Source organism: Hyperoodon ampullatus (genome assembly GCF_949752795.1).
Source record: "Hyperoodon ampullatus genome assembly, contig: scaffold_697, whole genome shotgun sequence".
Taxonomy (NCBI): Eukaryota; Metazoa; Chordata; class Mammalia; order Artiodactyla; family Ziphiidae; genus Hyperoodon; species Hyperoodon ampullatus.
Window position 1 is genome coordinate 34,216 of NW_027640592.1, and position 14,117 is coordinate 48,332.

The window sequence follows — 14,117 nt, forward strand, 5'->3', positions numbered from 1 at the left end:
ATCTCTGGTCCACTCTATGGAGTGGAAACTTTGGAGGAATGGCCAATGTGTTCTGCGGTGTAGGAAGAGGGAAATTGTGAACGTTCTTTTCTAAATTGTGGAGGAACTAACCACTGTAAATGTGCCTTGAACTCTGGTGTTTAATTTGACCAGTCAGATCAACGACTTTCCCCTTGAATGAAATGCTGCTACGTATATGAGCGGAAAAACAAAACTGGTATAAGGAATAGATAGCTAGTGGGAAGCAGCCGCATAGCCCAGGGAGATCAGCTCTGTGCTTTGTGACCACCTAGAGGGGTGAGATAGGGAGGGTGGAAGGGAGGGAGATGCAAGAGGGAAGAGATATGGGGACATATGTATATGTATAACTGATTTACTTTGTTATAAAGCAGAAACTAACACACCATTGTAAAGCAATTATACTCCAATAAAGATGTTAAAAAAAAAAACTAGTATAAGGAGATGGAGAGACTGGGAGTCTTATTTTCCCAGCAATTAACTTTTCCTCGACCATGACCTTCCCTTTGAGTCTCCCAGACCTTGGGGATGATCGCAACCCCTTGGGTTGGGTGATGGCAACCCCATCTTCACTAGGACCTCTGTAGTTAACTTTGATTTTTCCCACTCCGTCTATCCATCCCATGTATGCAGTCAGACATTTGATCTTGGACTTTTACTGACAAAATATCCTTGAATATAACCATTTCTTTTCACTCCCACTGCTACTGCTTTTGTCACTGCCTTAACTAGGGCTTTATCTTTAAGTCCTTTATATAAATATATAAATAAAATATACAAATAAATAAAATGTAATATTAATTCTGATGATTTTAAAGTCTTTTCTTGATAAAGACTTTTCCTGATAAAGATACACAATATCTTATATAAATATTTTTGTATTATCTGTTCCTTTCTTAGAATTTTAGTCATATGATTCTATCTCTTGGTATGTCTAGAACTTTTTGATTGAATGCTGACTATTTTATTTGGCTTTTTAAATTTTTCTCAGTGGAAATGTTGTTTTGCTTCAAAATATTTTACTCTACCTGGAAGTAGCAAATCTTCAATTTCCAATTTTTTAAATGCTTTCAAATATCAATACTATAGGTGTCACAAAATCTAGAAAAATGACATTTGAAAATTAACTACTGCCAGATGTGTCTCTATAAAACTTTTTCCCCACTCTTGTAGCTATATATTCTTTAACTGCCTCCTCATATGACAGTTTATGTGTTTTAGAAATAGAATTTTAAGAAATAAACTTTGTAGTTTATAGACATAGATTTCTTTTAACATGGTTGATTAGAGTTTGCTTTTAGTTATTAATAGTTTAGAAAAGTTTATTTCAGCGTCACAATTTATTATTGATAATGTCACATTAATTTTCATTGTTAACTTTGAGAAAACCTCTATGGATTACTTCCTCATAAATATTTACTATTATAAATGCATTACTGATTTCAGTACTGCTATAGGATTGTGCATTACAGGAATTCTGATAAAATACTCATTCACACCATTCCATTACACACATTACTGATGGGGTATATTCTTTTATTTATTTATTTATTTTTGACTGTGTTGTGTCTTCGTTGCTGTGCACAGGCTGTCCCTAGTTGCAGCGACTGGGGGATACACTTTGTTGCGGTGTGCAGGCTTCTTATTGCGGTGTTTCCTCTTGTTGCAGAGCACGGGCTCTAGGCACGCAAGCTTCAGTAGTTGTGGCTCGCAGGCTCAGTAGTTGTGGCTCACGGGCTCTAGAGCGCAGGCTCCATAGTTGTGGCACACGGTCTTAGTTACTCCTCGGCATGTGGGATCTTCCCGGACCAGGGCTCGAACCCGTGTCCCCTGTATTGGCAGGTGGCTTCCTAACCACTGTGCCATCAGGGAAGCCCCTGGAGTATATTGGTTTTTGTTTTTGTTTTTTTTTTGCGGTATGCTGGCCTCTCACTGTTGTGACCTCTCCCCGTTGCGGGGCACAGGCTCCGGACATGGAGGATCAGTGGCCATGGCTCACGGGCCTAGCCGCTACATGGCATTTGGGATCTTCCCGGACCGAGGCACGAACCCGTGTCCCCTGCATCGGCAGGCAGACTCTCAACCACTGCACCACCAGGGAAGCCCTGGAGTATATTCTTGACAGAAGGAAATTTCCGTTTTGACTAAGCATTGAAGAAAACTGAATCTTTGACTTATCTTTCACATGCCTGATGATTGAAATAATTTTCCACAGAATAACTTCTGGTTTTATACTTTTCAGTTCTTTTTTTCTTCTTCAAATGCACATGCTTTGAGAGCTGTGACGTGCAAGACATGGCTATATTGTGAGGTGGTTTTTGTCCTTACGCTTCTGTGTCTTGTGCTAGTTAAGTCAGTAGAGTAGTCAGTAAGAGTACTGGAAGTTATTCCTGTAATGGGATATTATATAGTCAATTACATATGGTGGTGTCTGAAAATCACATAATAGCCTCACTTAAAACATCTCCTTAGCCAGATTTCAAAAAAGCCTGTGACCAATCCAATATGATCCAACATAGCGGACTATGATAGAAGGAAAATTGGCAAAGAAATAGACGCTGGTCTTACCTGATGGAAGTTAAAATATCTCACTTTTGACAATTTTGCAAAAACCTATAATTACATGAACTAATTTCTAGGGTTCTTCGTAGGACCTAAAAAGGAACCCATAGAGTTGTGGAACAACAATAGAAGCTACTGTGATGAGAAGCCCCAGCACCACAACAAAGAGTAGCCCCCGCTCACCTCAACTAGAGAAAGCCTGCACGCAGCACTGAAGACCCAATGCAGCCAAAATAAAAATAAATAAATAAAAATAAATAAATTTATCTTTTAAAAAGTAATACTCAGGTTTGAGTCATGAGAAATTTGATGAGGAGAAATTAGCTAATGTTTTCAGAACTTTTAAAATATCAAACTCAGTCTCTGAGATTTTAGCATTATATACAACATCGGTTACTTATTAGTGGTTTGGGAAGGCCAATTTAAAATTTTCTCATCTTACTGTATTGAAATTCATGGCCCTAATGTTTTCCACGTTGACTATATGAATGATGAAGAAAAGTCAATCATGTATTTCATTTCCAACTGGACAGAAAACAATATTTTAAAAAGTGTTTGGACTACTGACTTTTGATTTCTTGTAAGGCAAATGGATAGGTAATTTTTATTCCCTGATTAGGAGAAAAATGGTGGAAGAGGGCAGGGTTAAGGATTAAGATTTCAAGAGCATGAGAGGTAGATGGCCAACCAGAGTTCCTAAGGTTCGGTGCCTGTAACTGTTGCCACCACTTAAGCCTGCCAAAGCAGTGGTATGGCTGCTGCGCTCGTGTTTGCTACCTCTAGAAACATTCTTGCCAGTAGTGGCGGCAGCGGGACTCAGTTACCCCCTTTTTTCACTCTCTCCAGAAGCTCCAGATGGCGTCTTCCGTGGGCAACGTGGCCGACAGCACAGAACCAACGAAACGTATGCTTTCCTTCCAAGGGTTAGCTGAGTTGGCACATCGAGAATATCAGGCAGGAGATTTTGAGACAGCTGAGAGACACTGCATGCAGCTCTGGAGACAAGAGCCAGGCAATACTGGTGTACTTTTATTACTTTCATCTCTACACTTCCAGTGTCGAAGGCTGGACAGATCTGCCCACTTTAGTACTCTGGCAATTAAACAGAACCCTCTTCTGGCAGAAGCCTATTCGAATTTGGGGAATGTGTACAAGGAAAGAGGGCAGTTGCAGGAAGCAACTGAGCATTACCGGCATGCATTGTGTCTCAAACCAGATTTCATCGATGGTTATATTAACCTGGCAGCTGCATTGGTAGCAGCAGGCGACATGGAAGGGGCAGTACAAGCTTACGTCTGTGCTCTTCAGTACAATCCTTATTTGTACTGTGTTCGCAGTGACCTGGGGAACCTGCTCAAAGCCCTGGGTGGCTTAGAAGAAGCCAAGGCATGTTATTTGAAAGCAATTGAGACGCAACCGAACTTTGCAGTAGCTTGGAGTAATCTTGGCTGTGTTTTCAATGCGCAAGGGGAGATTTGGCTTGCAATTCATCACTTTGAAAAGGCTATCACCCTTGACCCCAATTTTCTGGATGCTTATATCAATTTAGGAAATGTCTTCAATGAGGCACGGATTTTTGACAGAGCTGTGGCAGCTTACCTTCGTGCCCTAAGCTTGAGTCCAAATCATGCAGTGGTACATGGCAACCTGGCTTGTGTATACTATGAGCAAGGCCTGATGGATCTGGCAATAGACACCTACAGGCGAGCTATTGAATTGCAACCACATTTCCCTGATGCTTACTGCAACCTAGGAAACGCTCTCAAAGAGAAGGGCAGTGTTGCTGAAGCAGAAGATTGTTATCATACAGCTCTCCGGCTGTGTCCCACCCATGCAGACTCTCTGAATAACCTAGCCAATATCAAAGGAGAACAGGGAAACAGTGAAGAGGCAGTTCGCTTGTATCGTAAAGCATTAGAGCTCTGCCCATTCTTTGCTGATGCCCACTCAAATTTAGCAAGTGTATTAAAGCAGCAGGGAAAACTGCATGAAGCTCTGATGCATTATAAGGAGGCGATTCGAATCAGTCCTACCTTTGCTGATGCCTACTGTAATATGGGAAACACCCTACGGGAGATGCAGGATGTTCAGGGAGCCTTGCAGTGTTATACTCGTGCCGTTCAGATCAGCCCTGCATTTGCGGATGCCCACAGCAATCTGGCTTCCATTCACCACGATTCAGGGAATATTCCAGAAGCAATTGCTTCTTATCGCACTGTTCTGAAGCTTCAACCTGACTTTTCTGACGCTTATTGTAATTTGGCTCATTGCCTGCAGGTTGTCTGTGATTGGACAGACTATGATGAGCGAATGAAGAAGTTGGTCAGCATTGTGGCTGACCAGTTGGAGAAGAATAGGTTGCCTTCTGTGCAGCCTCATCATAGTATGCTCTATCCTCTTCCTCATGGCTTCAGGAAGGCTATTGCTGAGAGGCATGGGAACCTCTGCTTGGCTAATATAAGTGTCCTTCATAAACCACCGTATGAACATCCAAAAGACTTGAAGCTCAGTGATGGTCGACTGCGTGTAGGATACGTGAGTTCTGACTTTGGGAATCATCCTACTTCTCATCTTATGCAGTCTATTCCAGGCATGCACAATCCTGATAAATTTGAGATATTCTGTTATGCCCTGAGCCCACATGATGGCACAAACTTCCGAGCGAAGGTGATGGCAGAAGCCAATCATTTCATTGATCTTTCTCAGATTCCATGCAATGGGAAAGCAGCCGATCGCATCCATCAAGATGGTATACACATCCTTGTAAATCTGAATGGTTATACCAGGGGTGCTCGAAATGAACTCTTTGCTCTCAGACCAGCTCCTATTCAAGCAATGTGGCTGGGGTACCCTGGGACTAGTGGCGCGCTTTTCATGGATTATATCATCACTGATCAGGAAACTTCACCTGCTGAAGTTGCTGACCAGTATTCTGAGAAACTGGCTTATATGCCCCATACTTTCTTTATTGGTGATCATGCTAATATGTTCCCTCACCTGAAGAAAAAAGCCGTCATCGATTTTAAGTCCAATGGGCACATTTATGACAATCGGATTGTGCTGAATGGAATCGACCTCCAGGCATTTCTTGATAGTCTGTCAGATGTGCAGATAGTCAAGATGAAATGTCCTGATGGAGAAGACAACGCAGACAGCAGTAATACAACTCTTAATATGCCTGTCATTCCTATGAATACTGTTGCAGAAGCAGTTATTGAAATGATTAACAGAGGACAAATTCAGATTACAATTAATGGATTCAGCATTAGCAATGGGCTGGCAACTACCCTGATCAACAATAAGGCTGCCACTGGAGAGGAGGTTCCCCGTACCATTATTGTAACCACACGTTCTCAGTACGGGTTACCGGAAGATGCCATTGTGTACTGTAACTTTAATCAGTTATACAAACTTGACCCATCTACTTTGCAGATGTGGGCAAATATTCTGAAGCGTGTTCCCAATAGTGTACTGTGGCTGTTGTGTTTTCCAGCAACAGGAGAAGCTAATATTCAACAGTACGCACAAAATATGGGCCTTCCCCCGAACCGTATCATTTTTTCCCCTGTTGCTCCTAAAGAGGAACATGTTCGGAGAGGCCAGCTGGCTGATGTCTGCTTGGACACTCCGCTCTGTAATGGACACACCACAGGGATGGACGTCCTTTGGGCAGGGACCCCCATGGTGACTATGCCAGGAGAGACTCTTGCTTCCCGAGTTGCAGCTTCCCAGCTCACTTGTTTAGGCTGTCTCGAGCTGATTGCTAAAAATAGACAAGAATATGAAGAGATAGCTGTGAAACTGGGAACTGATGTAGAATACCTGAAGAAAATTCGTGGCAAAGTCTGGAAGCAGAGAACATCTAGCCCTCTGTTCAACACCAAACAATACACGATGGAACTAGAGCGGCTCTATCTACAGATGTGGGAGCATTATGCAGCTGGCAACAAACCTGATCACATGATTAAGCCTGTTGAAGTCACTGAGTCGGCCTAAATAATGACTGTGTGCCCAGGAGAATTTCCCCTGTAGCTGAGCCTCAACCTTCTGGGGGAAAGGGAACTACTTTTTCAATATCATGCTGCAGATGGGTGACACACAATGATAAGAAATAGCACAGCCAGACTTGCTTCCTTCATGATCATGACAGGGAGAGACACAAGAGAATGGAAACTGCTGTTCCACAAGGAGATTCCATCGAATTTTGCCGCAACCAGGTGTCTGGAAGGTCTGGAAGGTAAGTCTGGAAGGTCTGATCTCCCTTGGTCTTCCAGGGGATGGATGGTTAGTGTGGAAGGGAGATAGAGATTGCCCAGCCGTTTTGTGATTATCATGGATGGATTGAGTCTTCTGAATTAATTTTTTTCTTTCTATTTTGGGTATTGGAGCTTTTAAAAATGTTTGGTTTCAGGTATTTTTATTCATGTGAAGTGTATATGATTCTCTTGAGATCAGGTGTTAAGCTGAAATATTCCTTGTTTTAGTTTCTGAACTCTACAGATAAATGGGGACTTTGCTGGTGTAGTCTTTTTCTAGGTTTTATAAACCGCTTGAGCCTGTATCAGTCAATCTAGTGTCTGACATAACGTTTGGAACTCTCAGTGCTTTGTTGGTTTGTAGATGATGGCTTCAATTCTTTTTCTGGTCCGTTTCCTTCTTCCCTTCCCCCCACTTTAAAACTTCTCCTGTAACTTGGCTAACAAAAAACCAAGTCTGATTCAAAGCCTCCCAGAGTGTTTCTCTTAAACAACACATCATCTGGTGCCAAATGAAGATTCTTAGGAGTGCTTATTAATTATGAAGGGCACAGTTGTGGTACTGTCACTGATGATAATAATAATGGATTTTTGGCCTAGAGTTTTGTCCTATTTCACCAGTGTTTTACTGTTGACTGCCCCTCTATGCTGCTTCCAAAAGTGATAGTGTGTGATAAGATGTTTACTTTCATTTCTAAAGTTTGTTTTGTTTTAGGTGAGTCCTGTTCTTCCTTTTTCTTTCAGCAGAAATGAAATTCCAGGTAAGTATAAGTATTCAAATATTTGATCAGTAATTCACAGTTATCTCCAGTACATTAAATAACTTTCATCAAAAAACATGTTACAGGTAAAAAGCTCTGAAGGACCAGCTATGTATATGATAATTATGTTTCAGGCCTTCTAGGGTATTATATATAATAACTTGTCTTCTGGTCGTGGTCTTTTGGTATTGAAAACCATAGGAATGAAATTATTGTATTTCGACAAAGGATCGAGGGCTTGAGGCTTAAACAAGCCAACATATGTGTGGGAAGCAGTCAGCGTTGAGAGCACCTTCGGACATGCCAGGCATGCCGCTGCTGCTCGAAGGGACTGCTGCTCGAAGGGAACTACTTGTTCCCCTCCTTGTTCCATTCCATGGGAGATAAATCACCAGGGCCCAGAAATCAGAAAGAAAGTAAAATGAGACAAGCAAAGCTGTCTGCCCCCTGCACATGCAGGTTATTTTGGATGATTCTGGGTTTATGGGTTTTCTCCCAGGGAAGTTAACCTTGAGCCGAGACAGTCATTAGATAATGTAAACCACCGTCTGGCAACCTTCCCTTTTCTAGTCTATATAATCTTCACCTGTAGCATAATAAAACTTACCTTGCAACCATCAGTTGTCTTGGTCCTTCTGACCCCATTCGTCGGTGCTACTTCAGTTCCTTACCCCGTCCCTTCTGACCCTGGGCGGTGAAATCCTCTTTCTGAGGCTGGTCCATGGCAAGTGGCGCCCGAACAGGGACCTGAAGCGTGAAGGCAATTAAAAGGAAAAGAAAGTGCAGGTAAGAGAACCCTTATGCAAAATATGTGTGGCCACGAGTAAAAGTGAAACTAATAGAGGCATAAGGCAACAGTCAGAAGTAAAATAAGATGGGGCAAAAGGGCTCAAGGGAGCGTGAATTATTTGCTCAGGTTTTACTTTTGATGCTTATAGCTCGGGGTAATAAAGTTTCTACCTCACAGTTGACTGAATTTTGGCAGCATATCCATGATGTATCTCCCTGGTTTCCTGATGGCGGCTCTGTGACATAGAAATCTGGCAGAAAGTTGGAGAAGGTTTAAAAAATTATTATGAGTCTCGAGGGCCTACTCATACTGCTGTTGTTACATTTAGTTTGTGGAATCTGATAAACATATGTTTAGGTTCTTCTCATGATAGTGTTGATTTGAATGTAAAGTCAGAAAAACATAAGCCTCTGACAGAAGACAAGACTGTATTATCAGCTACTGTGTCGCCACTTCCTAAACCGAAAGAGCTAATTAATTTAAATATTTCAGATGAAGAGGAACACTTTGACTTAACCGATGAGGCTTTTAAACATAAAAGAGAGAGAAAAAAAAAAAAACATAAAAGAGAGAATCATCCTGAGGATGATTTTCTAATGGCTATGATAGATAAGACAGTGAAAAAGCTGCACATTAGTAAGGACTGTCTTCCTCAAAAATCTACATCTGTAAAAATGCTCAGTCTCTTGCAACGTGCTGTATAAGCAGCAATAAAACGAGGAGAAGATCCAATTTTCTGTTGTCCTGTCATAGAAAGACCTGATCCTAATCATCCTCAACAGGCTATTAGGGAGCATCAGGCTCTTCCTTTTAAAGTTTTGAAAGATTTAAAATCTGCTTGTGCTCAATATGGGCCCACTGCTCCTTTTACTACTGCTATGGTTGACACTATTGCAGGAGAAGCTCTTTCCCCCGCTGATTGGAAGTCTATTGCACGAGCTTGTTTAAATGGTGGAGATTATTTAATATGGAAGTTTGATTTTTATGAACGGGCTGCTGAACAAGCAGAAAAGAATGCTACCCATGATATTCCAGTTGATTATCATATGCTGATTGGGGAATGACCATATATTTCTTTACAAGATCAATTAACTTATACCTTTGTTGCTTATCCTCAAATAAATCATTTGGCATTACAAGCCTGGAGGAAATTACCTTCTACACACAAAACTGAGGATCTTTCAAAAATGAGACGGGGACCTGATGAACCATATGCTGATTTTGTAGATAGATTGTTAGAGGCGGTGGGGAGACTCATTGTGGATGGACTCACTGGTACAATTGTAGTTAAGCAACTTGCTTTTGAAAACGCTAATAATGCATGTCAGGCTGCGATTCGACCTTGGAGAAAACGGGGAACACTGGAGGATTATATTCGCCTTTGTGCAGACATTGGGCCTGCTTATATACAGGGTGCTGCTATGGCTGCAGCATTAACTAAAGTGGGGTTTAAAAACAATTCAAAGGGAACAAAGACTAGTTTTCAATGCGGAAAGGCAGGTCATTTTGCTGGAGAATGTGGATCTTTTCATTGTAACCCTGCTCCTTCCTTCCCTACTCAAAAACCTCCAGATGGTCCGAAAATCCCTGGTTTATGCCCTAAATGCAATAGAGGAAAACGTTGGGCACGAAATTGTCGCTCAGTGGCCCACAGGGCTGGGACACCACTGTCGGGAAACTCCTCCCGGGGCCTTCCCCGGCCCCAACAAATAATAGGGGCAACGTCTGTGTATCCTCCTCAAACTATCAATCAGACATTAACCAAAACCAAAAACATACAATATCTTCGCTCTCCAGAGCAACAGCAGGAAGCACAGGACTGGACCTCAGTACCTCCGCCCGATATGTATTAACTCCTGCAATGGGTCCTCAGGCCCTCTCTGTGGGCATCTATGGACCTTTACCCAACGGTTTGATTGGACTATTATTGGGAAGAAGTAGTGTCTCCATGAAGGGTTTAACTATTATGCCAGGACTCATAGACTCTGAGTACGAAGGAGAAATAAAAATCATGGCACAAACTATTAAAAATATAATAACGATTTCTCCTGGTGATAAAATTGCACAATTGCTACTTTTGCCCTTTGTACCTCATGGACAAATTTTACAACATCAAAAGAGAGAAACAAAGGCTTTTGGATCATCTAGTGCTGTCTACTGGATTCAGAAGATAGGGAAAGAACGTCCAGAAATGAAATGAACCATGAATGGAAAGGTTTTTTCAGGTTTGTTAGACACTGGAGCTGATGTCTCTGTTATGACGCAGATGCACTGGCCTAAACATTGGCCCGTTAGTCCTATTATTACAGAACTTCAAGGAATAGGACAGAGTTCTTCTCCTATGCAAAGTAGTCAGTTATTATTATGGCAAGATAGTGAGGGCCATTCAGGATACTTCCAGCCTTATGTTTTGCCTGGGCTGCCTTTAAACCTCTTGGGCCAAGATATATTAAAAGAAATGGGAGTATTACTTTATAGTCCAAATTCTCAAGTCTCTAATATGGTGTTGGATCAAGGATTTCTTCCCACAAAAGGGCTGGGAACAAATCAAAAAGGAACTGTCTATCCTATTGATGTGAAAATAAAAAGTGATAGACAAGGTTTGGGTTTTTCTTAGGGGCCTTGGATTCTCCTCCACTCACTGCTGATCCAATTAATTGGCTGAGTGATGACCCTGTATGGGTGGACCAATGGCCCCTCACAAAGGAGAAATTAGAAGCTACAGAATAATTGGTACTGGAACAATTAGGGCATTTAGAAATTTCCAGTAGTCCTTGGAATACTCCTATTTTTATTATCAAGAAAAAGTCTGGAAAATAGAGGTTATTACAGGGTCTAAGAGCTGTTAATAAAACTATGCTAATAATGGGAGCTCTTCAACTAGGCCTACTCTCTCCAACAGCCATACCACACAATTATCATCTTTTAGTTATAGATTTAAAGATTGTTTTTTCACTATTCCTTTGTTTCCTGAAGATAGAAAACATTTTGCTTTTAGCTTGCCTTCCTTAAATTTTAAGGAACCCATGAGGAGATTTCAATGGAAAGTATTGCCTCAGGGCATGGCAAATAGTCCTACATTATGCCAAATATATGTGGCTCAGGCCTTAACTCCTGTGAGAAAAAGGTTTCCAACGTTATATCTCATACATTATATGGATGATATACTTTTAGCCACTGATAATATTTCTTGATTAGAGACTGCTTCTCAATTTTTACAACAATCCTTACAATCATTTGGCTTGGTCATTGCCTCAGAAAAAATTCAAAGACAATCTCCATTTTTCTATTTGGGAAAATATATTGATAACTCTACCATTAGGCCTCAAAAACTGTAAATTCGAGTTGATAATTTAAAAACATTAAATGATTTTCAAAAATTACTTGGAGATATTAATTGGCTAAGGCCTTCCTTAGAACTTACTACTGCTCAGTTAGAGCCTTTATTTGACATTCTTAAAGGTGACTCAGATCCTTCTACTTCACGATCTATGACTCCAGAGGATTTCAAGCTTTACAAATAGTTAATAGAGCTATCAGCTCTGCACAATTAACTCGAATACATACTCACCTGCCAATGTCTTTAGTTGTTTGTCCAACACCTCATGTGCCTACTGCCATCTTATGGCAAACTGTTGGAATTATTGAATGGATTCATATGAAAACTCCATCCTCTAAAGTTATTAACCCTTATTATGAACTTATTATTAAGTTAATAATGCAAGGTAGAACTAGATGCTTACCATTTATAGGTATAGAACCTTCTCAAATTATTATCCCTTATTCAGTTAGTCAACAAAATTGGCTTTTTCAACATAGTAATGAATGGGGTCTTGTTCTTGCAGGATTTTCAGGTACCTTGGAATGCCATTAGCCTGCTGATAAATTGATCCAATTCAGCAAACTTAACTCTTATATCTTTCCTTCTATAATTAGGCAACAGCCTATTCCTCATGTACCTTTGGTTTTTACAGACGGTTCTTCTTCAGGAGTGGCTACTGTAATCATTGACGACGGAACAAAACTCATTAAACAAACTTCCTTGACTTCAGCTCACCGTGTTGAACTGTATGCTGTCATTATGGCTTTTAAACATTTGCCTTCTATATCTTTTAATTTGTTTTCTGATAGTAAATATCTTATTAGCTTATTATTTCTTCTGGAGACTGCAACCAGAGGATATACTAATGACCCTGAATTATCATCCTCTTTTCGTTTGCTTCAACAGCTTATTCGTTCCCACGATGGTCCTGTTGCAGCTCTGCATATCCGTGCTCATTCTAACTTGTCTGGTCCATTGTCTAAAATGAAAGCGACTGCAGATGTTTTAACTCGATCTAAACGTGATCTTTATCCTGTGCATTTTCCTCCCAAAAATAAAGTTAAAGTTACTCTTCCTCCTCAATCTCTTTTCCCTAAAGCAGGACATATCCCAATTTACCGTCCTCCTCCTTTCCGTTCGTCATGCTGTCAAGAATGGCTAAGGTATTGCATTCATTATCTTCATACTGTTGATACCCATGGTCCATGTCCTGGACACCCTCATATTATGGTAAGTTATGATCAAACTAATTCACGAGCAGCACAACAATCGCATGCTTTACACCATCAGTCGGCGGCTACATTACGCAGACAATTTTCCCTTACTCGTGAAGCCGCCCGACAAATTGTTAAGCAATGCCCACAGTGCTTACCTCACCTTCCCGTTCCACATTCTGGTGTTAATCCTCGTGGATTATTACCTAGTCATTTATGGCAAATGGATGTTACTCATATCCCGTCTTTTGGGAAATTACAGTTTGTTCATGTCACTATTGATACTTATTCTGGTTTCCTCTGTGCTACAGCACAGACCCGAGAAGCTACTAAACATGTTATCACACATTTATTACATTGTTTTGCTTTCACGAACCTTCCCAAAATTATTAAAACAGATAATGGGCCCACTTACACTAGTGTTGCTTTTGCAACATTTTGTAATTCATTACAAATTACCAATATTACAGGCATTCCATATAACCCTCAAGGACAAGGTATTATACAATGTGCAAATAGATCTTTAAAGCTAACTATTGAAAAACTAAAAATGGGGCAATTATATAGAACAACACTACATAACCTTATAAATCATGCTCTGTGTATTTTAAATTTTCTCACTGTTGACAGGGGAAAGGTTGGTGGCTGAGCCAAGATTGGCCTTTCAATCTCTGGAGGTCCTCGGGAAAGATCCGCTAACCAGCACTTGGCATGGTCCTGATCCTGTGTTGATTTGGGGACGTGGTCACGTGTGTATATTTCCCAGATCAGCTCCTGGACCTCTCTGGCTTCCTGAGCGCTTGCTTAGTCAAGCAAATAGATGGCTCGCCACAGCTCACAACTAGTTCAGAAGATGAAGCAGCTCTGCATCTCTCCCGAAAATTTGACAGTGTTGATTCAGAAAAAGAAGAAGAAGAGGAGACCACTTGCCAGGATGACTCAAAGGAGTGATGTTCCAACTTGGGGACAAATTAAACAATTGGTTTCACGAGCTCAAGAGTTAGTGAAACAACAGAATAATCCTGTTACACCTGTGACTTTATTTTTGGCTATGTTGGCAACCATTTCATGTGTTCCCTCTGTTAATGCAGCAACTTACTGGGCCTATGTACCTGATCCTCCACTATTAAAACCCATATCTTGGTCTGAAGCAGAGTTTCCTGTATTTTACAATGATACTGTTTATGGGCCTCT

The 14,117-nt window shown here is 40.9% G+C and overlaps 1 protein-coding gene across 1 annotated transcript; it reads left to right on the top strand.

Annotated features, from left to right (window-relative positions):
• Window positions 1–3,435: 3,435 nt before the first annotated feature.
• Window positions 3,436–6,576, top strand: LOC307070108 (UDP-N-acetylglucosamine--peptide N-acetylglucosaminyltransferase 110 kDa subunit-like; the record flags this gene model as incomplete). The annotated part of the gene is made up of 1 exon (XM_079728694.1): window positions 3,436–6,576. One exon carries the CDS (start codon window positions 3,436–3,438, stop codon window positions 6,574–6,576), a length of 3,141 nt encoding a protein of 1,046 aa, XP_079584820.1.
• Window positions 6,577–14,117: the final 7,541 nt, after the last annotated feature.